The sequence below is a fragment of the Hyaena hyaena genome, unplaced genomic scaffold, assembly GCF_003009895.1.
Source record: "Hyaena hyaena isolate Hyena2069 unplaced genomic scaffold, ASM300989v1 scaffold_210, whole genome shotgun sequence".
Classification (NCBI taxonomy): Eukaryota; Metazoa; Chordata; class Mammalia; order Carnivora; family Hyaenidae; genus Hyaena; species Hyaena hyaena.
Window position 1 is genome coordinate 864,925 of NW_024080841.1, and position 27,994 is coordinate 892,918.

Sequence of the window (27,994 nt, forward strand, 5' to 3'; positions counted from 1 at the left end):
CCACAGCAGTGTGATCCCTCCAACTATAAAGGCTGAAGAGAGGAGGTAAGGGATCCCAGCCCCTCATCTTTAAGCTCATTTTCCTCCTGAGAGAAGACCCTGAAACTCTGTTAATACTCCTTGTGGAAGGCAATATTGCTTAGCTGATATTAGAAGAAGACCCCATGATCACAATCCAGACTAAGGATTTTGTGTCCCAAGTAATACTAGAGATCGTTCCAGTTGCCTTCTATCTCCACAAACCCACCCAAGTCTCTCTGGGCCATTCATTGGCTAAAGCACAGACTGATGGGCATTAATCATAGTGGGTTTTCCCTTTCTTTTTTTCCTGTGTATCTTATCAATGCTCTTTTTATATATACACTTTGTTGAGGTATAATTGATAGACCATAAAATGCATTCATTTAAAGCATAGAGTTCAGTGAGTTTTGACAAATATATACATCAGAGTAAACCACCACCACAATGAAAATACTGAATTTTTCCATCACCACAAAAGGTTCTCTTGTGCCCTTTGAGTCAACTCCCAATGCCCAGACAACCTACTGGCCTCATTTCTGTCACTACAGATAAGTGCTGCTGGTGTCAAACTTCACAGAAATGGACTCATTCAGTATGAATTCTTTCGTTTGAGGCTTCTTTCACTCAGCACACTATTTCTGCTAATCATCCATATTATGTGTATTGATAGAGTGTTCCTTTTCATTGCCAAGTAGTATTATATTGCATGGATAAACTGCAAGTTTGTTTACCCATTCACCTATTGGTTGGCCCTTGACTTATTTCTAACTTTTGGTACTATGAATAAAATTGCTAGGAACATGCTTACATTTCTCTTAGGTAACTATCTGGAAGTAGAATTGCAGAGCTGATAAATGTTTTCATTTGTAAAATTAAGACAATAAAAATATATCATTGTATAACAGAGTTAAAATCACTTTACTCCCACTTGCACAGTAAAAGGGAAGAGATGATGCTATAAGTCACAGAGCAGCCCACAACTGCAAAGGGCCTGTGGGCTTCGTATGGGTAAGCAAAGTACAATCCCCTTGAGGTGGGACCTTTCTCTGAGCATGGGGAAGGAGCCCCGGACTCACTCAGGGAGTAGCTGAAAGGGTAATGAAGTGACAATTGGTCAGCCTATGGGCGGGCAGCTGAGGCCCACACCACTGAAGCCTTCGCATATGAACAGCTGAGTTGAGAGCCATGCTCTGCCTGGACCATGCTCATGAGCCCCAAGCTATTGCAGCTTTGCAAGAAACCCTATTCTGAAACTCAACTGTGAATTGCTGAAAACAAGGCTAAAGTGCAATGAAATTCCTGGCAAAAATTAATGTGCAAGAAATCATTGGTATTACATATAAGGAGTTAAATAGGGATAATTTCTTTAACGTTCCAGTTGTGCCTTCTCATTTGATTATAACGGTTATCCATGAGTTTAGCTAATTAAATCAGCTGTAGTCAACTAAATGCATCTCAAATGTAAATGTCTTACTCTGTTTTCTTTCTCTGCAACTAACTCCTCACAGCCCTGAGGGAATTTTCCAATTCAACATCAAAGACTGATTAAACATTTGGTGTAGAAGCTTAAAAAAAGACTATGTAATTTTATTTTACATATAAATGCTAGATAAAAAATAAACAAAAACTTTCTCTGGGTGCTGAAAGTTTGGAGTCATATTTTCTAAAAGGTAAAGAGAATGAGGGGATGCCTGGATGGCTCGGTTGGTTAAGCATCTGACTCTTGATGTTAGCTCGTCACCATCTCACGGTTGGTGAGTTCAAGCCCTCTGTTGGGCTCTGTGCTGACAGCATCGAGTCTGCTTGGGATTCTCTTTCTCTCTCTCTCTGCCCATTCTCTCTCTCTCTCTCTCTCTAGCTCTCAAAATAAACAAATAAACTTGAAAAAATTAAAAAGGCAAAGAGAATAGATTAAATAACCACTTCAGAATTCAAACATATTAAAGCCTCATGCCTCAAAATTTCATGATTAAGACACGTGGTCACTAATAACTTCTAGTTGCCCAGGAGTCTAATCAATCATCAAACCAAAGAACGTTTTCATAGTTCTAAATCTCCCTTTTCAATTTAGAAAATATGAATTTACAAGGAGGAAAAAAGAAGAATGTTTAGACTAGTCTACAAGGCATTTGGCTCAACTAAAACTACAATGTGTTTTTTGGATCTGACAGCTTATTATGGGAGACCTCAGTTGTATTTCCTTATAGCATAAACAAGGTGGTCAAAGGAGTAGATTTGAACATTTCCAGTGTGGCTGCTAAATCAATACCTGGTCTACCATATTGAAACCTTCATGACAAAAGAGAAAGGAGGACATTAGCTTGAGTTTCCTGGTAGCAGGTGAATCCTGTGGTCAGGACTAGCCTAGGTGTGATGTGACTACTGCAGTTCACAAAAATTAGCAAAGAGATAACACAAAAACTCTGCCTTTTGAAAGTCCAATTCATTGGACATCTGTCAGCTTCTTGAAAACCTATTGTTCCCACCCACCACATCCAAATACATACACTTTGGGGGAAATGGAAAAAGTGCTGCTCTAAAAGGTAGGCACTTCTGAGTTCTTGAGCAAATTACTTAATGTCTTTGGTTTCTCCTCCATGAAATGAGTATTAAGTACTTTTCCTACTTGAGATACAGAGGCTGGGCCCAGACTTCTTGATCCTAGACCACCCATTCAATATCCTGTCCTGGAGATTCCTCTTTATACATAGTGATGGCTCTACCTTATGTAGCAAAGCACAAGCCATCCATATCAGGTGCTACCCAATGGCCTCTCAGTTTTCTATTTTTGGAAAGAAAGGCCCATAGGATATTTCTATGCTTCCAAGTTTTACCTTTGTAAAATAACAATATTTTAAAAAAATACTTGATGCATCTAAGGATAAACATGAAAATCCGCCTGATATACATATTTGTCAATAACACCTGTTACCAGATGGCTTCCACAACACCATTTTAAACGTTGGGAAATGCCAGCCTAAAGAGCTTTAGGTGCTAGTTTCCTTACAGGTGAAGGACAAGGCACAAGCTCTAATGGCTCTGGCAGGAAGACAACAGATGCCAATTTGGGCTGCGATGACCAGCTAATCCAAATTTCACTACCCTCACCCTCAGCTTGGAAAGAAAACTCAACTACTTCCAGAGATCTGTCACACCACTGTGCGGCCATGAGGATACACCTTGAAGACCTCCCACTATAAGGAGTATGACTGGCCAAGGGCCCATGGCTGTGCTCTGAAACCCACCCCTGTGTCTGTCAGAGGCCACTACAACTGCCCGAGTGCAGCAGGGATACTCGGGCAAGCCCCTGACAACTGACTTTGCTTGAAGACTTCCTGATGTCTTGGTTGCCTCTGCCTGCCTAGCAGACTAGTACACATCCACCAAACCTCTATTTTTTTTACTTGGAACATGACTTTGAATCATGGCCTGATGATTCTCTCAGCCTTTTCAAGCTCCTTTCCTAATGCCTTTTATGTAGACATTTCCCCTAATAATATCCTTACACTTTTAGTCCCATCTTGACATCTGCATCTCAGAGGTCCAGACTAACATATTATCCATTCATCCATCCTGCCATCCATCCATCCATCCATCCATCCATCCATCCATCCATCCATCCATTCAAGAAATATTTATGGAGTTCTTACAATATTCCTAGCAGTTTGTGCTAGGCACTGGAGACAGTGGTACGAGACTGAGATGGCCCCTGTGGTCATAACCCTGCCTCTCAGGATCATAAACTGCTTTCCTTTCTTTGGCTCTTACTTTGTGTGCAGCATGAAGGTAAGAGCACATCACATGCCTACTCTCATTTGCTTTTCACAACAACCCTTAAGGAAGATATTATTCTTGCTTCAAGGATAAGGGAACAGATCTAGAAAGATTAAGTTCCAGAGGCTTCTCTGATAGGGGCAGTCTTTTTGCTCCAAAATTCCTGTTTTTAACCATGAAGCTCTGATAGATCTCACTCATTTGGGTTAGAGCACTTTTTTTCTTACAATGATTGCACATCCATATAGTTGATTTTTCAAAGCCTGACTTCATTTATTCACTTTAAATTTATGAAAGCCAGGGAAGTCACTTATAGAAGAGGGACATGGTACTTCAGAGCATTCACAGTCCTACACTATTTCAAAGTCAGTTAATGATGACATTGTTTAACTTGTGTAGAAGATGTTTCTAGCCTGGTGTGAGTTTATAACTCATCTTCATCTATCACAAAGGAGACAGCAGAGGACAGACAAATCCCTTGGCTTTTCTGCTTTTTATCCTGGTCCCAGCTCAGCTCTGGCAAACTGATGGAAGGTGGTCACATGCATCCAAGGCTTTTCCCAGAAGCCAGCCAGGCCTACTGGAGGGTCAGCCACACCAAACTATGTGCCAACCCTTCTGAATACTAATGCAAACTCATACCATGATCTCCAACGTCAGCTATGGTGTCTTCTATACTTGACTCAAGTAGGCCAAGGTCCAAGGAAGGAAAGGGCTGAGACTCAGGCAGGTTCTCTGAAGTCAGGTCATCAGATTCCTTGCGGAAGGTAATTAACAATTCATGAGAAGCTGATAGAAAGAAGCAGCATTATCACCAATAAAACAATATTGTTTAGAAGACTATTTGGAAATAAAAGTCTGCCTAATCCTCCCCTTAAACATGATACCATTTTCAAATTTTAAGAAGGCAGCTTGAGAAAAGAGAAACACCAATTAAGGTGACCTTCATCTCCCATGCCATCAGTTTCAGCTCCATGACTAGGGTGAAGCAGGAGAAATGGCCATGTGCACAACTGAAGGAAGTACTCTATTTCAGGCTCCTGAAAGAGAAGGAGCGATCAGCAGCTAAGAACTAATACCCCCTTTAGTTCTGCATCCAGGGTACCACACCTACCTCACCCTAGCCCAGCCCTGCTTAGTTTCCTCATCTCAGATGAGGATGACTTCCAAGGTCTCTTCTAGCTTTAACAGTTCTGTTATTCTGTGAATTCCAGTTTCCTAAAGAAAGATATCAAAGAGGCCCATGAAAGAATTCACACTTGGGTGCCTCAGGTGGCTAAGTCAGTTAAGTGTCAGACTTTGGCTCAGGTCATGATCTCATGGTTTGTGAGTTCTGAGCCTCGCATCGGGCTCTCTGCTGTCAGTGCATAACCTGCTTTGGATCCTCTGTCCACCCCCCCCCCCGCCCTTCCCCCACTTTATCTCTCTCTCTCTCTTTCTCTCAAAAATAAACATTTTAAAAAAGAAAGAATTCACACTTCAAAAAAAGTAAAATTTTCAAATATATAAATTGGTATTCCAATAGATCACTTTGCTTTTTTTTTCAGTTTTGTGTGCGTGTTTTCAACCTAGAGCTAATGCTGAACTGACCTATTTTCCTTAAAAAGTGGTTTTCATGGAGGACTACTCTGACAGTATCTTCTTATTAAAAACGGAAAGTTAAATTCAAACTAATCTTAAATGAATAAGCAAAACAAAGCTTGTCACCCTGTGCTATGGCATTTGTGAAAACACAGTCATAAAATATTTTAAAGAAGTCCACTTTTTGTGCTGTATACTTGTTGCAGGAGGTAAAATTGGTTCCAAATTTCAAAGGATCACTGATAGCACACAGGCAACTTTAAGAACAAAGAACAGAGACTGCATGAAATGTGCTTTCACTTCTACTTCAGAAATCATTAGAAAATCAGTAAAGGGATGCTGACTTTGATTCGCTCAAGTTCTCTTTGAAGAGAACAGATAGAATTGTTATAACTGCTTCTCTTAGCAAGGACTTGATCTGATCATTGGTCCCCATTACTATTTCGTGCATGGAGACCTGAGCTGTTATGCACTTCTCACAAAAAGCCAGTTCTGGCATCGTCACAACTGGATGTGCTGCTGGATAAAAGAAAGACCAGGCTTATTGTGTGTATTACGGGAATCTAGCTGTTGTTTTGTTTGTTTTAAGCTGCCATCCTTTAAAGAAATGGTGCCAAACATGATTCCATGTTCAACTATGCTTCCAGATTTCAAAGCCCAGATTCAGCCAAGCAGAAATTGCCTGCCAAAATAAAAGACCCCTGTCAGTTAGGGTCTGAGAAACAAAACAAGCCATTCTCCTAAACGCCTTGAAGAATCTGTGTAATGTGTTTACAAAATGACAGAGCCAGCCCAATTTCTCCCCTAACTCTGAATTTTATCTTGTATGACTGCTTTTGAAATATCAGGTAGTTTGCCACAGCTGGCAAGAGAGAAGGAAGAAGGAAATGAGAACAGAGACCCAGTGAAATCAGGAAGAAATTAGATCATAAATATGTGTATGGGCGAACACGGGAGCATTTCCCTCTTCTCTTCATCACGTTTTTCTTTAGATTCCTGCATCTGATTAATCCAATTTCTTTCTTAGATTTCATTTCATCTTTTCCAGCTCATTGATGTCTTTCCTTGAGATATTTAAAGCTCTTCAGTCCCTCCACGAAGTGTTTACCTTCCCATTTTCTCTCTCCTTTGTTCTTTGAGTATCATTAAACCTGCCTCACTCTGTACCCATAAATATGATTAAATGGGTCTCTTGCCTGCCTAGACCCCTCTCTTCATCCTTCTGGGACCAACAAGGAAGCCCCAGGTCACTTTTCCTTTATGTCTGTTCCCTTTAAATGTTTTTTTTCCTAAAGAGTCTATAAGAAAGTGTTTATCGGTGGCTTTTCCAAGCCTTCCTTCATCTGAAGGTGAATGGCTTTCAAGAGCCCCAGTTTCTCTCCATTACTAATGTGGTCCTACATCAGCAGGTCACAATCAGCAGGGAGCGTGTTAAAAATTCAACACCCCACACCCCACCCTAGACCAAACAAATCAGAATCTGTCTTTTAACAAAATCAACAGGAGGTTTGGGTGAATTTTGAGGTTTGGGAAGCATTGCTGTGAGCCATAAGAATTTGCAGGAGAGGGCGCCTGGGTGGCTCAGTCGCTTACATGTCCAACTTCGGCTTAGGTCATGATCTCACAGTTCATGGATTCGAGCCCTGCATTGGGCTCTGTGCGGACAGCTTAGAGCCTGGAGCCTGCTTTAGATTCTGTGTCTCCCCCTCTCTGCCCCTCCCCTGTTCATGCTCTGTCTCTCAAAATATAAATAAACATTAAAATTTGTAAAAAATTAAATAATTTCGAGGAGAGCCAGTGGATTGTGGACTTGTGAAGTCAAAGATTTTCCTGAAGAGAAGGTGACTTTTGAAATTGAGAAGATAGGATGCTAAAGATGGGCCAGAAGGAAGTGGCTGATAGAACTTCATGAAACAGGGCAAGATACTTGGGGTAGCTGAGCAATGCTGTCTGCAAGACTGAACCAGCTAGAAGAAGATACTGTCTGCAAGAGCCACACATCTGCCTGGAACATCCCTAGCCTCCATCAGTATGTAAACTTAGGAATGTGCTTCTGGAAAGCTCAGGGCCAAAGATGTTCATGATACTAAATCTTGGGTGATCAAAGAATGAACCAACATCTCTGGACAAGACAACATTAGGTACTTCCCCTCATGCTCCTTTTGCTCCTTGCTGACAGAAATGGGATAGAATTAGAAAGAACTAGGTAGACACTGGGAAGTTAGGGGTTGGGACTTCACAAGATCCTTATGAGATCCTCACTTTCCTTGTTTGAGTTGTGCCAAGATCTAGACTATCCTGTCTGGATCCCATGTTCTGTGGGGTAATACATGATTAATGAAATCTCCCAAGATTCTGCCTGTCATATGGTCTGTTTTTAAAAACATGTTTATTTATTTCTTTTTGAGAGAGAGAGAGAGAGAGATTTCCAGGCAGGAAATCTCAACACGGAGCTGGAACTCACAAATGATGAGATCATGACCTGAGCCGAAATCGAGAGTCAGACACTTAACCGACTGCGCCACCCAGGCACCCCCATGTGGTCTCGGTTTTATCTTAAAGTTACCGCAGGATCCTATAAACCAATGACCCTGGTTTATAGGAGGCCAGGACCACTTATCGTGTTGTTTAATACTGACAATAATAATAATATCAGAAACGCAAAAAAGAACACACAAATTATTGCTATGAAAGGTCAATGAAGAAAAGCAAAAACATTAAGTAAATTATCAGTCACTAAAATGTAAAATCATATTTGAAACTGTATTTGTATTTGCCATACAGCAACTTAAGGAATAAGGAAAGTAATTTAGGTCTTATAAGACAAAATATTACCACATCTGTACTTCCCAATTTCTTTTTTTTAATGTTTATTTATTTTTGAGAGAGAGAGAGAGACCGAATATGAGCAGACGAGGGGGTCAGAGAGAGAGGGGGACACAGAATCTGAAGCAGGCTCCAGGCTCTGAGCTCTCAGCACAGAGCCCAATGTGAGGCTTGAACTCACAAACTGCAAGATCATGACCTGAGCTGAAGTCGGTTGCTTAACCAACTGAGCCACCCAGGTGGCCCTGTACTTTTCAATTTCTAATCTCCGAGGATAAAATCCCTTAGAAGGAGAAGTCCCGGAACATTCCAGGGAAAATGTTCCAGTTTTTATCAGATGATTATCAAGTAGTTTCACACACACTAACAAACATAGAATCTCTATAGTAATGCCAGATTCTGCCTAAGGATCTTGGCAATTTGCAATTCTCAGTCCCATGGGAAAGAAAGCTGATAGACTGGGAAAAGTGATGCACCTCCACAAGTTATCATTTCAGGGCCTAGCAACTGGGGAGCTGAAGACAGGCACTCAGTGCTTGCGGGGGGGGGGGGGGGGGAGGCTCAGGTCCTTCCATGCAGTGGTGAAATTAAGACTTTTCTCCAAGTAGGGATCCAATACTTCTGCTGACCCCATCTCTTTCAGCCAACAATTTCTCCATTCACTAGGTTTCATGAGTGGGGATGATCCCAACTCCCATGTCTCTGGGACCCACAACAGACCCCACAGCTGGCTTCACTTAATGGAGTGGGAGATGGGAGGAGAAAGGGGTGAGTAGGATTTAGCACACATCACCAATGTCCCTACATTGTCTGCTAAAGTCAAGAGACAGATACTCTTTTTAAAAAATGTTTATTTATTTATTTTGAGAGAGAGAAAAAGAGTGAGCAGGGGAAGGACAGAGAGAGAAGGAGAGAGAAAGAATCCCAAGCAGGCTCCTCACTGCCAGTGCAGAGCCCAACATGAGGCTTGATTTCACAATCCTTGAGATAATGACCTGAGGCGAAATCAAGAGTTGGAGGCTTACCCGACTGAGCCACCCAGGTGCCCCAAGGGAGAGATACTCTTAAGGTCAGAGAAGCCTGGGTCCCCCATCTGGTCCAATATTGGGTTTTCAGAAATCTACAACACTTACAACCACTAAATATTTCAGAAAGGTGGATTAACAAGTGATCCTAAGCTCTACCTATCTGAGAGTGAGCTTTGCTAGGGGCTCCTGCAATACCCCAAGGTTTGGGGCTCTCTGATCACTGAGCTACAGCACAATTAGTGTCCCCAGACTCCAGGGATCATCCACAGCCTCAGGGGGCTTGGTTTCTTCCTGCTAATGAAAAAGAATCTCCCTCAGATGCAGACATCTCCAATGAATGAAAAAACAGAATTTGAGACAGTAAAGTTCTCCATGAAAATGACTCTTTCCCATGTTGCTTTTACCAGAAGAGCTAGAAAGTTGGAGTTGAAGTCTGTTGTACAAATATGACCCTGAAAAAAGACTTCCTTAAATATCAGAGCCTGTACCAAGGTCCATGAAGATGGTTTTAACCATTAGAGAAAATGCTATTTGTTAGTCAGGGGCTTGGGATGCAGAAGATATGAATTGGGTCCATGGAACGAGTAGGGACTCTGCAACCCTACTTATTACTGGACTTCTAAGGTAATTATTCAAAGTTTAAACAGGGTTCTTAACACAATGCACAATGATATAGATGGGAGACAGAAAATAAAAAGTGAAAGAATAAAAAATAAGACAGAAAGAGAACAATGGACTAAAGAGGTGAGGCAACAACAAGCATGGCTGAAATTCAAAATTAGATGCGCACACATTCGCTCTGCAAAGTCATGATTACTCCTCAATTGTTCATCCCATGTTGATTGAGTTTTCCTGTACACAGTAGGCACTTGAGGTTTTTGGTTGCATCTATCAATCCATCTCTAAGTATAGATGCTCTAAATTAGTGTCATCACTATCCACTGGCCTATATTCTAAAATAAAATTCAGTACCTCCTCCCTGAATTGGGCAAAGTTGGTCTGGATGCCTTTTTTCTCCCCTTTGTCCCTTTTCTTGCCTGACTGGCCACATGAATGCAATGAATTTGTTTGTTTGTTTTAAAATATTTTTTAATGTTTTATTTATTTCCAGGAGAGAGAGAGACAGCGTGAGCAGGGGAGGGTCAGAGAGAGAGGGAGTCACAGACTGAAACAGGCTTCAGGCTCCGAGCTGGCAGTCAGCACAGAGACCGACGCGGGGCTCGAACCCACGAACCGCGATATCATGACCTAAGCGAAAGTCGGACGCTCAACCGACTAAGCCACCCAGGCGCCCCTGAATGCAATGAATTTGAAACAATTAAAAGTCTGATGTGAAATTTAAAACAAGAGAGCACTTACGTGAAGAACATCAATAGTTAGCCGCTCAGAGTTCCGAGATCGCAACTCTTGCATTCGTTTGTTATTTTCTTCATATTTTTCTTCTGCAAGCTTTCTGCAAATTTAAAGTGAAGGTAAAAACAACAGCTGTATTTTGCTAAACCCACATCTGTATTATGCAGGTAAGTGTGATCCCTGTTCCAACAGGCAAACCTGGGTGCTGGGGAACCAGGTCAATGGGTCTCTTCCTCATCAAGGAAAATGCAGTGCAGAAGCCACCTGATTCTCTTTTAACACACATGATAATGCTCTGGTTCCTTGTCCATCATTAAAACTCCTAAAATTCATGCCTGAGGCATGACTCTGAGGCAAAAGAAGGTGGAATCGATCCCTGGGCATTCTCTATGATGGCAGGGGTGTGCGTCCCTGACATCCAGACAGTGCCCAGCACATACTAATAACTCGATTACTGTTCTCAGGATGAATAAACCCAAAAACAGGAGAACAAACTAGATTCCAAAGAATTTACGCAAAGAACTTGAGAGTCACTGTAATGGGGAATTTTTCTCAGACATGTTTTGTTTTGTCTAGTATAGAAGAATCGAATGTAATAGACCTGCTACTAAACTGGAGTTCTGGTGATTACTTGTATGCTAATTTAGATTGAGATTTTTGAAAAGTCACTGAACATCCCTGTAGTCAAATTTTGTTTATAAAGTGGGTACATTTTTTCCCTTCTGACAATAGAGATGTTTTCCAGCTAAAACTCATGACTGTGCTCAAATCCTAGAAATAATGGTCAAAACCAATTCCAGTGTAATTCATTCATAAAATTAGGTTTTGACTAAACTTTAAAATCATCTCCTTTAAATAAGAAACATATTGAATGTCCTGTGGAAGATCGATGGCCTTCTTTGTTTATAAAAAGTTTTAATCTAAAATATGATTTGTAATGTGCATGTAAGTTATTAAATTGCCTTTTTAATCTGTTCCTGTCAGAGATTTCATTTTCCTTTTACCCTCAATGACATGAATCATGGTGGTACCTCAGGAATATTGCCATTCCTGAAGCGTTAGAAATAGGCCCGGGACTGTGACAGGGGCTCAAGGGATTTATGGAAATATGTTTTCTCAGTAAAACCCATACTCAGTGGTGCACTGGTTTGTACTAGTTCCCGAGAGCAGATTGTATACATATCTTTCAAATGAACATTTGATGATATCATACCGGTGGCTTGAAACTGGCCATCATGGGAGTATTTATACCCCCGGCCCCACAACCCCAGAGGTTGTTGTTAAACAGTTACCAGCACATGACTGCCCATGATGCAATCTGACAGAAATATCTTTCCACACTGATTACAGAAAGAATGTGTTACGGGGAAAGAAGTAGTCTCACAGATTCTTACTTGGTTCCTCATGGTATGCACTGTAAGTGCAAGAACACTTCTAAACCCTCTTTCCAGGTATGTTACCAAGGTCACAAAATGCACAGGTCTGAGTTTCAGGTCTTTTCTGTCTCTCTAGTTGTTAGTTGGGGCTTCTAAACTACCAAAAAGTTGGCAGAGGAAGAAAGAAGAAAAGTTAGGAAACTGGATAACCTACCAACTGAAATATCTGTCTTTGAGAAATTGGGAGTCTAGGGCTCTTCAGAATTTTCCTTTTCATGCAAATACTTTAATTCCTAGGGACGCTGCCCACCAGCAGTCTGCCTTGAGCATTGACTTTTCAAAGGGTTTCACTTGGCAGAACAGAGCTGCTTCCAATCTGCTTCCCAAAGCCAACAATTTCCTGTGGGGATATTCTTCTCCCTATAGACCAGCTAGGTCTCCTGGCAGAGGGGGTGCAGCAAACATCTGGGGAATGAGGTCAAAACACTGAAGCCACCCTCTCCACTCTCTCGCTGGTATATGTACAAGAGGTCTCAGCAACGATGAGGCTTCATATGTAGGCTGACTCTATGTTTTCATCACTGACGGCCTCCCTTATACTCAATCTTTCTTTGCACACAAGACTGAAAGCCTGACAGTAATAGTGGCTGGCATCCAATAACCTGCTATGGCTGAATAACTGTCTTTTGAGGGGACAAGTAAGTGAAGAACCAAATAAATATAAATGTGCATATGCATTTGATTTCTTGCTTTTGCTTTTGCTTTTCTTTAGTAAATCCTTTAGAGGCCTGCTAAGTGGCCAGAGCCCAAGGCACCCTAAGGAAAGGCAACTTACTTCAGCTTCCCGGCCTTCTCATCAGCTGCCTGGAGCTTCCTCAGCCGCATCCTCTCTCTTGGTGTCATTTTCTGCACTTCAGACAGTGCCCGCAGAGTCTGCAGGTGGATCTTTTTTTGCCTATAAATAATAAAGATCCCCCACATGCAGCTCATTGCAAATATGCCCAGAAAAATTAAACAAATATTTTACAGAAATAGCATTACATTACTGAGAAGGGGGAAGCATCTGGAGACAGGCCAGGCAAAAACTAATAAACTCAGGGTAGGTAATGAGCCAACCAGGACTGTCGTTAATTGGCAATATTTTTCAAGTTAGACTTTTGTTTAAAAGCAAATTACGCACTTAACAAATTTCTGTTCATTTCATTGCCTGTGACTGGTTTTCATAACGGAAGGATCAAATTAGGATCTTGGCCATCAAGGAGTAAATGGACTGGCAGACTAATTCAACCATGTGCATAGGATATAATCCTCGGAATTAGGCAGGGTTTGAACCTCATCTCTACCACACATCAGTTCTGTAGCCTTGGGCAAGTTACTGAACCTCAGTTTTCTCATCTGTAAAGCATAGGCTATGGTGAGTTTTATATGAAATAACATATGCACAGTGTCTGACACATAAAAGTCCCCAAATGGTAGTATTTTAGGAGCTAAATTTTGTTGACTATGTTGTATATTCTATGCTCATACAAGTAGGTAAGCATCGCACAGTGGTTATCACACAGATTAACAACATTCTCTGGGTTCAAATACTAGTGCCCAGGTTACATGTATATGCCCTCAGACAAGTTACTTAACCTCTCTATGATCATTAAAATAATAATAATAATAATAATAATAATAATAATAATACTTAATTCATGGGGTTCTTGTGAGTTTCAATGAGTTGACTCATGTAAATTGCTTCTATAACAGAGCCAAACACCCCACAAAATATTAGTCAATATTATTGTTTAAGAGCCTCTTTCTTCAGGTAAAAAAAAAGTGCTTACTTAAATCATTTGTTGAAAGATCTGCAACCATATTCTCAATGACCTTTGTTTCTGTGCCTGATTTGGTCAGGGCCCAATACTGCAGAATGGCTTTTGCATTCAACTCCCTCTCTTAAAAAACACTATGAGAAGTCTCTTCTATTCATTTATTCCCACTCTAGTCTTTATTATTTTGGAATAATTGTAAGTATTTTGGAATATTTTGTGTAATTATAATGACCATTTGTAGACACCTCTCATCCCTCTGGAATACAGTTGGAGTCTCTAGGAAACACAACATTTTCTGGAAGATATATCTCTTATTTTGTAAGATCAAATAGAGATCCTTAAAACATAGTCATACATTGTGAAAAGAGTGACAACTTGAAATCATATTTTATAATGAGAAAGACCATCCAAACAATTGGATTCTGGCACACTTTAATTGTAAGCACCATCAGGTAAGCTATTTCACAATTGCAGTGCAAAGTAATAGCCAAAATTAGTCTAGTATTTAAAAAATATCTACTACTCTCACATCTCTAGTTTAAAATAAAATAAAATAAAATAAAATAAGAGTTCCAGATATTCTGGAAAGAATAATTAGCAACCCAAGAAAACTAGGTTATAGGGACATGCCTAAAACATTAGCCCCTGAGGTACAGGGACTATTTTAACTGGAGATCATGCACTAAACAAAGACTTTGATGAACCAGTTTCCTCAGTCTGAATGCGAAACTGGAAAACAGTGCAGATGAAAAACCACTGGATCCAGTGGTGGAGCAGCATATCTGTGTTGCTTGGTCTCGAAGATTAGGCTAATGAGGGCTACTGTTCCTACCTACTGCCTTGCACACTGTTACCATTCTCACAGGGTCATTATAAAATTAGAGAGTTCCTTCAATAAAATTATAGCTTTGGTCTTTATAAGTGGTGCTCCCTGGAATTGTGCAGTCCACAGCCTGCAGGGCTATCCATGGCTGTCCTGAAGTAACCTAGTATTCTAGGCTCTTGTATGTTATAGCACAGATATTTTGAATGAAGTACGAGAGATAAGTCAAATCAAGAAGTAATCATGGGGGCGCCTAGGTGGCCCAGTAGGTGAAGTGTCTGACTTCGGCTCAGGTCACGATCTCACGGCTTGTGAGTTCAAACCCCGTGTTGGTCCCTGTGTGTGCCTCCCTGCCTCTCTGCCCCTCCCCTGCTCATCCTCTGTCTATCGCTCTCTCAAAAATAAGTAAACATTAAAAGCAATTAAAAAAAGAAAGAAAGAATTATGTTTGCTAGGGGGCCTGGGTGGCTCAGTCAGTTGAGTGTCTAACTCTTGGTTTCAGTTTAGGTCATGGTCTCACAGTTTGTGGGATTAAACCCTGCATTGGGCTCTGCACCGTCAACACAGAGCCTGCTTGGTATTCTCTCTCTCCCTCTCTCTCTGCCCCTGCCCTGCTTGTGCTCTCTTTATAGATATAGATCTCTATTTACATTTATAAATAAATTAACTTTTAAAAAATAGTAATAATTATGTTTGTGAAAACACATTCTCTAGTTATATGTATATCTGAAGAAAATAAATTTTGGCTTATTTTCTATTGTCCTAGGACTCCACAATATTGTCTTTTCTTTTTTTTTTTTTTAAATATTTTTATTTATTTCTAGGGGAGAGAGAGAGAGAGAGAGACAGCGTGAGCAGGGGAGGGTCAGAGAGAGAGGGAGACACAGACTCTGAAATAGGCTCCAGGCTCTGAGCTGGCAGTCAGCACAGAGCCCGACGCGGGGCTCGAACCCACGAACCGCGAGATCATGACCTAAGCGAAAGTCGGACGCTTAACCGACTAAGCCACCCAGGCGCCCCTCACAATATTGTCTTTTCAATAGATACCCTGCCCGTTCCTGTTAAACAAACAAGATGTGAAAACCATTTATGCTTAATAAAGAAGGTCCATTAGCATAAATATCACTAAATGTTTGAGATATTAATTTCCCTATATACTTACAATGCAGCTGCAGAGCCACCCTGCAGATCTGTAAGCTGTGAAGTGGTTTAAAAGTTTTATAATTCAATTTGCTACCACCTGGGGCAAAGGGGCTTTGGAACGCCAGGATACTGAAGCTCCTTAATTTCTTGGCAAGACTTAAGTGAATTCTAGGAAACTCCATGCAGTCAGCTTAGCACTAAGAGATTTTTAAAGACAAATGCATTTAACATTTATGCTCAATGGGCTTTTTAAAAACAAAGCAATTACTTACATGGCATTAATTATCTGAGCAGCCTCCTCCTGGCAATTCAAATTCTTGTCTTCCAGAGTCATCTCTGAATATCTACACATCAGGTGCTAAAATAGAGAACAATCCTGATGCACCTTAAATATTCCTCTGCAGGGATGAAAGGGCAGAAAACTACCAGGGGCCTTTTCTGATGTGCAGCATTAATGACCATGCCTGGGAGCTTGAAAACAAAACCCACTGGTAACCATTTTTCCTTCTGTAAAGGGTTACAAAAAATTGCATGGTCGCTTATGCAGTTTAGCTTATGCAGCTTAGCTTGTGCCGCTTAGTTTATGCAGCTTAGGCCTGTCTCTCCAAGTTCATCTCACACTGCCTGCTCTCTCTCTCCCTGCTTCCCACTACGGGCAGGCCTCCTGTCAGCTCCATGAATACACAGGCCCTCTCCAGCCTTGGGTCAGTGTCCCACCCCCGGGGCCAGGGCTGCGGCGACAAGTGAGGCACTTACCACAGGTGCAAGACTAAAGGGGTACCGAAAGACTCAGTAACCAAGATAAGTCATATTTTAAGGCAATATTATAAAAACTCAAAATTAATGCCAAAAATCTATGGAGAATACGATATCAAATGTTTAAATCTTGCCATTTGCAACAGCATGGGTGGACCTGGAGGTACAATGCTAAGTGAAGAAAGTCAGAGAAAGACAAATACCATACGATTTCACTCTTACATGGAATTTAAGAAACAAAACAAACAAAGGAAAAAAGAGACAAACAGATCCTTGACTATAGAGAACAAACTGGAATCAAGAAAATAAAATAAACAAAACTTTATAAAGACAGGACCCAACCCTGAACCTGTACCAGTCTACCTCATTTGCACACCCTAACCCTAGCCTTTTAGGATCCTGTCTTTGAACTTTTGATATTTTGTTACCATGGATTTTTAGCATTAATTTGGATTTTTATTTATTAACATTTTTTAAATGTTTATTCATTTTTTGAGAGAGAATGTGAGTGGGGGAGGGGCAGAGAGAGAGGGACACAGAATCAAGCAGGCTTCAAGCTCTGAGCTGTCAGCACAGATCAGCGTCTCAAACTCACAAACCGTGAGATCATGACCTGAGCCAAAGCTGAATGCTCAACCAGCTGAGCCACTCAGGCACCCCACTAATTTCGATTTAAAAAAAAAAATGTTTATGTTTTTATTTTGAGAGGGGTGGGAGTGCGGCAGAGGCAGAGAGAGAGAGGGAGAGAATCCCAAGCAGGCTCCATGCTGTCACCACAGGGCCCAATACAGGGCTTGATCCCATGACCTTGGGATCATAACTTGAGCTGAAATCAAGAGTTGAATGCCCAACCAATTAAGCCACCCAGGCACCCCTAATTTGGATTTTTTTAAACACTGCAATCAAATGTTATTTATCCTGATTACAGAGTTTTTGATGGCCTCTTTAATTTTGTCCAAGGGCAAATGCCTTACTCACCTCACCGGAGTCCCAACAGATCTCCTTGGATTCCTTTTAACTTTTTTTTTTGTTTTTGTATGCTTAACAGCTCCATCATGTGGTTTTGATCCTGACAGTTAGCACCTATGCCTCTTTGTCAGCGGCCTGCCCTTAGGCTAATGGAGCTGGCTTTACATAGGGAAAGCTATACATAGGAAGACCTAAAAGTGCCTAGGAACTTCTACCTCCCTCCCCTCCCCTGTGCTGCTCACCCCACTTCCTGAGGGGCTTCTGCAAAGAGCACATTCTTGCATAAGAATCGTCCCTTCCCTGTCTCGCTTCAGAAACACAATCAGATTCAGGACTCTGTCCCAGCTAATTCCCTATGATTCCAACACTCTCTCAGGCTCCTTACATGTCTGGGTGTTTCTCACCATCTCACTGGTAGAGAAATGTAACTGACTTTCTTTGACCACCAAAGCCACCCCCCCTTCCCTTACTTTACAGTATCCTGTGTGCTTTCTTCCTAGTGCTCCTCATAACGTATGGCTACATTTTCCAGGGTACTTCCTAGTGATCAAGTTGCAAAAGGACGGGAGCCACAGGCTTTCCTTTCAGCACCTGCAGCGTCAGCACTGCGCCCAGTACACAACTGATGGGTGCACATCAGGTCAGCATCCTTGTTTCCTGCCAATTTAGAGCTGGATGTGGATGAAAGGTGTGCCCAGTTTTAAAGGTGAATGACTGCTTTGTGGGTCCATTTAAAACCAGTCATAAAATTAAAGAAAATTTGCCTGAGGCATTCATAAAAGCCTAAGTTAAAAAACAAAAAACAAAAAACAAAAAAACCCTCCGATTGGGTACTGTTTGCTTTTTTCTTACCACCGGAGGTAAATTCTCCGCATCAACATTTCTAATCTATAGACAAACAAAATAAATTCACCTAATCAATAAAATGTATTCTTAAGATCCATAACAAAGGAGTCGAATAATAAAGAGTCATTGAAAACCCCGGATTGTAGTAGTAGTAGTAGTAGTAGTAGTAGTAGTAGTAGTAGTGGTGCATTCTTGCCTTAGCAGGAATATATTTACAAAGTATACCAAGAGCTCTATGGATGGATGTTGAGTTTGGGCAGAAAATTACAATCCTAACTTCTCATATCTGGGGCTCCAGGGAACTGAAGTTCACACACCTTTTGCAAAGAGATTGTCTGACAAATCATTTCCCTCAGCTTTAAAAAAAACTTATTTCTCCTTTCTGACTGATTCCTAATGCATCTTATTCTCACAGCGTATCTTCAAGTTCTAGAATGTATATAAATGTTAATACATGTTTCCCAGTATCCCTTTCATTTTAAATACCTGTAGTTGTTCATCAATGTAAGGGATTTTTAAGATTTCTATAGCAGATGGTCTCAATGAAGGACTCTTGTTCAACATGCTGTAATGTTAAAAGAAACTTATTTTAAGAAAAGAGAAAGAAAAAAATAAAAAGAATTATTTTTCAAATGAACTAAAATATAAGTACAATTTAAAATTGTTTTTGTGGCAATATATTTATTTCCATACCGTTCCATGATGGTATTCAGTTCTCTTGGGTATCTCCTGGGGAGAGAAGGCGTGTCACCTTCAACAATTTTTAAAACAATGGACAAGAAATTGGAGCCAGTGAATGCATGGTTCAAGCAGCACATCTCATATAAAATGCATGCCAGAGACCTAAAGACAAAGTCAAAGAAATTACATAAGGAACAAATGTCCTAACTATGATCACCATATAAAACCTCAGATGGATCAGGGTATTAGTTGTAAGACACTAACATATCCTTTGATTTTTTTTTTTAAAGCTTCAGTACTATATTTATTTTCCATTTAAATACATGTTTAATAAATGAAGAAGGTAAAATGGAAAAAAAAACACTCTATAAAATGTAAGTCTGAATGACCAATTTTTGTTAGAGGAAAACAAACAAACCTACTGTATCTTCACATAGTAGGGCAAATAAACCCTTGATCAATGTATTAAGGAAACTCTATGAAGGAACAATAAAATGCAGCTAAATATCTTTCTAAGGCAGTTTCGTTAATAGTATATATGCAAAATAAAATTTTAATTTATCAGCCTAACCTTTCCTCAAACGTGTATGCAAGCATTTTGAAAAGGAAACTGGCATTCTTTATTAGTTTTCTGAATAGAATTCATTTACAAGTAGGGTGGCAAAGCAGCTACTTGTAGCTCAGATTAAAATGTAATAATTCTCCCTTTGAGGGTATGAAATAGAATATTAGAATTCTAGATAAATCTGACACTGATTTGGATTAACCATGCAAAGCACTAACCTCTAAGCCAGCAGAATAATCTTTTAGATAACTCTGCATCATTAAGAAAAGTGAGGGGGAAAATCTTGCCTGAATTTAGTATTAAGAAAGAACTGTACTTCTCCTTAAAATTAATGGATTATTTTTAATCTCATGAGTATTTTGGACTATGTAACTAGCCAGGTCTCCCTTTTCACGTTAGTTGCTTGAAAAATCAGGAATAAAGTTACAACCAACCCTGTGTAAGTTGTGTTTTATGTAACTTTAAACACTGTCCCACTTTCTTATGAAAGGTAGTGTATGTATAAATAAGTATATACATGTATACTATCATTTCAACCATTTTGTGGGTATCATAAAAATGTATACTAATAAGAGAATCCTGGATATAGGAATCCTGGATATATACGGAGTACAATGAGATGTTTCTGTTTCAGTAAATAATAGTAACCCTAAAAATTTCTATCTAATTGGCACTTTACATATATTACAAAGCACTTCCATATATAACTCAACAGAATCTCATAACTTCATAGCAACATACAGTCACTATATTTTTTCCCATGCAACCTGGCTCAAAAAAGTTAAATGGCTTGATAAAATTCATAAGGTATTTTCCCTTCCATATTCTGGACTATTTTCATTACAGAATGACAGAAAGAAGGGGGATGTTAGGAGAAAAGCCATGATAGTGACTAGAACACCAAAGTCAATGTAAATATTATAAATTATGAAAATTAATTTTGTACACATACATCAGACTATTAAATAATGTGGCACATATTTAGATTTCTATACTAGGAAAGATTTCCTTCAATAAATGTGAAATAAAGACATTTTTTAGACAATCAAAAGTTAAGAGAATTCATTGCCAGCAGGATAGCACTAAAAGCAATCCTAAAATGGAATTCTTCAACTTGAAGAAAAATGATCCCAGGCAGAAACAAGGAATTCAGAGAGGATCACACTTATCAGAATGGCTAAAGTTAACAACACAAGAAAAAACAGGTGTTGGCGAGGATGCAGAGAAAGGGAAACCCTCTTGCACTGCTGGTGGGAATGCACACTGGTATAGCCAGTCTGGAAAACAACATGGAGCCTCCCCAAAAAGTTAAAAAAAAGAACTATCCCATGATACAGCAATTGCACTACTAGATATTTACCCAAAGGATACAAAGCTGCAGATCTGAAGGGGGTACTTGCCCCAATATTTATAGCAGCATTATCCACAACAGCCAAACTATGGAGAGGGCCCAAGTGTCCGTGGACTGATGAATGGCTAAAGATGTGATACACACACACACACACACACACACATATATATATACACACATATATATGTGTGTATACATATACCATGGAATATTATTCAGCTATCAAAAAGAATGAAGTCTTGCCATTTGAAATGACTTGGGTGGAGCTAGAGTATATTATGCTAAGAAAAATAAGTCGGTTAGAGAAAGACAGATGATTTCATTCATATATGAAATTTAAGAAATAAAACAGATAAACATATGGGAAGGGGGGAAAAGGGAGAGAGAGGGAAAAAAACAATAAGAGACTCTCAAAGAAAGAGAAAAAACTGAGGGTTGATGGAGGGATGTGGGTGAGGGATGAATTAGATGAGTGGTGGGTATTAAGGAGGCACTTGTTATGATGAGCTCTGGGTATTATACGTAACTGATGAATCACTATATTCTACTAATAAATCAATATTGCACTGTATGTTAACTAACTAGAATTTAAATAAAAAATTTTTAAAAAGGGATGCAAGGAGCAATAAAGAAAACTACAAAAAGTAATTCTGTAATGATGTATAAGTAAGCATTAACTCTATAAAATGATAGTAATAATATATTGTGTAATTTAAATTATGTAGAATATAATTTTATGACAAAAATAATGTGAAAGACATAAAAGGGTAAATGGAGTTAAAGTATTTAAGGTCCTAGCATTACTGGAAAAGTGGTTACAGTAATAAGTTTCACTAAGCTATACCAAGTCAAAGATGGACATTATAATTGCTAGGGTTATCACCAAAACAATAGAAAAATAATGTATAACTGACAAGTTTATAACTAACAAGTTACTAGAGGAAAAATAATCAAATAAAAACTTAAAAGCGGGAAAGAAGAGAAAAAGAAAGAGCAAATGGTATATATAGAAAGCAAATCATGACAAGTAAAAATACAAATATACAGTAATTCTATTAAATGTAAATGTACAATATTTCAATTAAAAAGACTAGCAGACTGGATAAAAAATTACATACTGTGCACAAAACAAACTTTAAGTACAAGAACATAGAGAAGTTTATAGAAATATTTATCAAAATATTGCTGGTGTAGCTATACTAGTATCAAACAAAATAGACTTAAAGGCAAGAGCTACTACTAAAATTAAGGTGGTGGATTGATAAAGAAATCAGATATGAGGAACATATAACAGCTCTAAAATCCAATAACTCTGGGTGTGTGTATATATAAAGCAAAGATTAATAGAATTAAAAAATAGACAAATTCACAGTCATAATGAAAGACTTGCACATGCCTCTATAAATAGCTGATAGACCAAACAGACAAAAAACTTTAATAAGGATAGAGAAAATCTAAATATAATTACCAAAATTGACATAATTCACATATTAACATATGTATCCAACAATGACAGAATTCAGATTCTTTTCAAGGGCACATGGAACATTTTCCAAATTGACCATACTTAGGATCAAGAAACCCTCAGCAGACTTCAAGGATTGAAAACTTCAGAGCCTATTTTCTGACCACAGTGAGGCATAAATTAATAACAGAAAGAGAAACAGAAAAAAACTCTAAAAAATCGTCAACTACTTGAAAATTCAAGAATATACATCTAAATAATTCATAGGATAAAATAAGACATTCCAACAGAAATTAGGAAAATTTAAGACTGATGTTAATAACAGTACAAAATATCGATACTTTGAATGTAGCTAAAATAAATTACAGAAAAATTGAAGTACTAATGTATATGAGTCAACTTGAGAAGATAGAGAAAATAGCAAATCAAACCAAATAAAGTTTAGGAAAAGAAATTTTTAAAAAGTAGAAATTAATAAAACCAACACACAATAAAAATAAAGGATTAATAAACTTAATAGACCTCTAGTGAGACTAATCAAGAAAACAAGAAGATAAAAACAAATAAACAATAACAGAAACAGAAAAACATATAACTATAGATTCCACAGCTATTAGAAAGTATTAAGATGACATTATAAATGGGCTTTTTTCCCAGTAAATTTGACACATGGAATGAAGTGAAGTCTTTAAAAAATATAACTTACCAGATACAAGAAAAAAATATAAAATCTAAATAGTTCTTTATCTATTATAAATATTATAAATAATTATAAAAATAACAATTTTAAAAACTTTTAAAACAATGATTAATTTAAACTAATAATTCAAAAAATGGTACAAAATAATAATTACAATAATTAAGTAATTAAAACAATAATTTAAATAATAGTTTTTAAAAAACTTTTCTAAAGCTCCCCACAAGAAACACTCCAGGGCCACATGGCTTTACTGGAAAATTCTTTAGAGCATTTCAGGAATAAAGAACAATTATCTTATTTAATCTCTTCATTTCAAAAAGTCAGCACAAGTGTTATATAAAGTATAACAAGAATAAAACAGAAAAAGAAAATCATAAGCAATTTTTATAAACATAGATTTAAAAATTCCAAACATACATATACATATACACAAAGTACAAATAGAATATGGTGATATATTAAAAAGATAATATATCACAACTAAGTGTATTTTTTTTCAAGAATACATGGTTGACTTAATATTTGAAAATCAATCAATGGAATATATCTCATTATAGAAGAAAAGAGAAAAATTATAGATACAAAAAAAAGGCAGTAGATAAAATTCAAAACCAATTTGTGTTTTTAAAAAGAAGACAATTTGGGGCGCCTGGGTGACTCATTCGGTTGTGTCTGACTTTTGGTATCAGCGCAGGTCATGATCTCACAGTCCCTGAGTTTAAGCCCTGCATTAGGTTCTAGGTTCTGCACAGACAGTGCAAAGCCTGCTTAGGATTTCTTTATCCCTCTCTCTCTCTGACCCTCCTTGCCTTGCTCTCTCTCTAAACATACATAAAAAAAATTTTTTTTAATTTAAAAAAAAAACAACAGAAGAAAACTCTTACCACACTGGGAATAGAAGGGGATATCTTTATTCATTTTTTTTAAATGTTCTACTTATTTCTGAGAGAGAGAGACAGCGTGAACAAGGGAGGGTCGGAGAGAGAGGGAGACACAGAATTGGAAACAGGCTCTAGGCTCTGAGCTAGCTGTCAGCACAGAGCCTGATGCGGGGCTCCAACCCACGAACTGTGAGATCATGACCTGAGCAGAAATTGGACGCTTAACCAACTAAGCCACCCAGGCGCCCCTCTTTATTCATTTTTTAAAGCAATAAAAAGTTATAGTAAATATTACGCTTATTGGTGACATATTGAAAGTTTATGCTTTTATTTTCAGGTTGAGAACAAGATAAGTGTGTCTAGTATCACTACTCCCTTCCATTCAATATTGTAACAAAGGTGCTACTCAGAATGAGGCCAGAAAAGTTAAATAAAAGTGTGTGTGTGTGTGTGTGTGTGTGTGTGTGTGTGTGTACGTACATTCATATATACAAATGGCAAATAAAAATACAAATATACAATAATTATATTAAATATAAATGTATAATATTTCAATTAAAAGACTATCACACTGGGTAAAAAATCATATATAAAGATTAGAAAAATATATTAAACTGTCATTAAGTATGTCAACATGGTTATGTACATAAAAGGTACATAAAAGTTAATTTCAATAAGCCTGTGACAAACATTAGAAAACAAAATGCAAAATGCCATTTACAGTAACATCATACAGTGTCAAATACCTAGGAATAAATCCAAGGAAAGATGTACAAATCCTTACACTGTAAGCCACAGTACATTGCTAAGAGAAATTAAAAAACCTAAAAAGGGGAGGGGGCAGGGGTGGAGAGGGAGAGATCTACATGTGTAGTTTGGAAAAGTCAAAATAATGAAGGTATCAATTTTTCCCAGAATGATCTGTAGACTCAATGCAATATCAATAAAAATCCTAGCAGACTTTTTGTGGGAATTGGCAGGTTGACTCTAAAACTTACATGGAAATGCAAAGGGACAAAGACAGACAGTAATTCGGAGGTCTTATATTATCAAATAGCAAGATTCATTATAAAGTTACATTACTTTTGAAAATGTGATATTAACAAAGAAGAAAAAATAGACCATGGACAAAACAGAGGGCCCAAAAACAGATTCACACAAATTCAGTCACTTGACTAACGCAAAGACAAACTGCACTATGGTAAAGAAAAAAAATGATCCTTTTAACAAATTATGCTGGGCCAACTGAATACCCATATGGAAAGTAATAAATGTGGACTCCTATCTCACACTAACAAATGCACAAAAATCATCAAATTTTACTATGAAAAATAAAATCATAAAGCTTTTAAAACAGGAGAATATCTTCTTGATCTTGGAGGTAGGCAAAGACTTCCTAACCAAAACATAAAAAATACTAACAGTAATGTTATGGACTGATAAAATAGACTCCATTAAAGTTAGGAACTTGTGTTCATGAAAAGACACCACTAGGAGAGTGAAAAGAAAGAAACAGTAGGAGAAGACATTGCAACTCAAATTTTCATCAAAGACTGGTATCCATAATATGTAAAAATTTCATTAATCTATTAATTACAACTTCTACCAATCAATGAGAAAAAGGAGAGGATCCAATAGAAAAATGGGCAAAAGACTTGAAGAGATACTAAATTACCCCAAATCATGAGATGTTTGACATTATCAGTCATCAGAGAAAATGCAAATTAAAAGCACAGTTCAGTACCACTACACACTTTCACCATAAGAATGGTGAAAATGAAAAAGACAGTATCAAGTCAGTACTTGTCATACTATGAAAAGAGTTTTCTTAATAAAAGGAGAGAGGAAGGCTACACATTACTTGTACAATATAATCATCAAATTGAATCAAATACTTTTATTTGGGTGTACATGTGTAAAATATTTGTGTGTTATAAACTGCCTCTCTGAGCGGGAGTCACAGAATCCAAAGCACGCTCCAGGATCCAAGCTGTCAACACAGAGCCTCATGTGGGGCTCAAACTTGTGAACTGCAAGATCATGACCTTAGCTGAAGTCGAATGCTTACCCGGCTGAGCCACCCAGGTACCTCTCAAAAGAATATTTAAAAGCAAAGGTGTATGCATTCTTCCCACTCTATCATCCAAATATACTATCATATTTGGGGGAAGACTCATAAAAATTTAGAAACAAAGTTTGGGTGAATTATGTCCTGTTCATACAGCTCTTCTTAATTACTTCCTTCCATTACTGAGCACAATGTTTGAAAGAAGATCATCTGCTCTCCCTCCTGTGTGGTGATCCCATGTCCTCCACACCATAAAATTTTGGCCAATGGAAGAACAGAAGATGGAAGCAACAGCAAGGGGAGAGAGGAGGACAGGGAGATCACAGTGTGGTTGATGAGAAAATAACAGGGAAAAGTGTTTTTCTTTTGCATCTTTAGCTACTCTTGGGGTCACAATCACAAATTCTATATAAACTATAAAGTTTGGGAAATGAACATGCACAGAGCTTAAAGTTGGGGTGAGAAGGTGGATTGACAATGGAAAGAACGAGCCACATATTCCTCCATTGCCCATTGTTATTCACTCAGCCACTCCATCAAGGCTGGATATGACAATAGCCTGCACTGCTTCACACTTTGATGGATGGCTGTGCTCCAACTGCTTCAACCATCCTTGATAGTTTCAATAGGGTCTTTGAAGATGGTCAGAGCATCATAAGTACGGAATGTATGAAATTAATACAAGGCCTGCCTATCTCCCTTCCTATTTTTTAAAAATTTATTTCTGAGAGAGAGAAAGACAGTGTGAGCAGGGGAGGGTCAGAGAGAGAGGGAGACACAGATCTGAAACAGGCTCCAGGCTCTGAGCTAGCTGTCAGCACAGAGCCCGATGCGGGGCTCAAACCCATGAACCATGAGATCATGACCTGAGCCGGAGCCGGATACTTAACCAACTGAGCCACCCAGGCGCCCCTGCCTATCTCCCTTCCTTAGTTTCCACCAGCTTCTCCCTGTTCCAATCTATTTCCTTTCCACTTTTTAAAAGAGGAAACAAATAAATAAAAATCTTTAATTCCAACAGTAAGGCCTTGGGGAGAACAGTTCCAAAGTGGTGGCATCATGAGGAGCTCATCAGACTTGCTCCTTAGCAAAACAACTATAACTAGTGAAAATTACCAAAACCCCCAACAATTTAATGTCACTGAAAGTTGTCTTAAGGGCATACAGTAAATGAGGAAATATTTATTCAAAAAAATCTATTAAATCTCAGTAAAAACCAGAGTTTATGGCACTTAGCCACTGAGCTTAGTGTGACAAAAACTTCACTCTTTGCAAGTGTGGCCAAGAAGATGGGGTTCCCTTTTCCTCCAGAAGTCAGCCACGGGCTTGGACATCTCTCCAGGAGGAACAAGCTTCCAGTGTTTTTCATCTCCCCAGCTCTGTTACAGAGATTAAATTCCAGGTGAGTGTAACAAAAATATTAAAGGCTCCTTTCCTCTACCTAGTCCCTACTGGTAGAATGGAGGCACTACCCCAGGGACAGCAGGAAGAGAATATTGGGGGACCCTGATCACATTTGCCCCAGCTTGCTCCCAGGGTGGAGGTTCCACTGCAGAAGAGGCAAGCCAAGAAGAGAGGCTACTGCCCCTGCCCAGTACCTTGCTCATGAGCTGGAGCATCACTAAGAAGAGCGGGCCATGTCCCTACCTCCAGCTCCTGAGCAGTGCTCAGAGATTTTGCCTAGGGCTAAGACAGGTCATACATAACAAGAGATGGTTCAGAAGCTCTCCCCAAAAGGACTGCTTTGGAACAGAGTGTAGGAAATTTAAGCCTAAACTCCACTCTCAGAAACAATGAAAATTTTGGTGACAAGCAATTAAGCAGAGATTGGTAGTTTCACGAGCACAATAAACTACCTTACCAGAGAAAATCAGGGAAAGAGATTGCTAAAAAATAGCAAAATTTCAAACCTGGAGGACCTGCCTCAAAAACTACATCTGCAAAGGGGATCAAATTTAATTGGAAGAGAC

The 27,994-nt window shown here is 38.7% G+C and overlaps 1 protein-coding gene across 1 annotated transcript in view; it reads right to left on the bottom strand.

Moving 5' to 3' along the window:
- Positions 1-27,994, bottom strand: part of NEK11 (NIMA related kinase 11) — a 251,083-nt gene that overhangs the window by 132,366 nt on the left and 90,723 nt on the right. Inside the window, exons 7-12 of the mRNA XM_039242197.1 lie at positions 19,007-19,156; positions 18,800-18,878; positions 16,015-16,100; positions 12,795-12,914; positions 10,590-10,683; positions 4,438-4,552 (exon numbers count right to left, since the gene is read on the bottom strand). Of these exons, the coding sequence (XP_039098128.1) occupies positions 4,438-4,552; positions 10,590-10,683; positions 12,795-12,914; positions 16,015-16,100; positions 18,800-18,878; positions 19,007-19,156 (644 nt within the window). The remainder of the gene's footprint in view (positions 1-4,437; positions 4,553-10,589; positions 10,684-12,794; positions 12,915-16,014; positions 16,101-18,799; positions 18,879-19,006; positions 19,157-27,994) is intronic.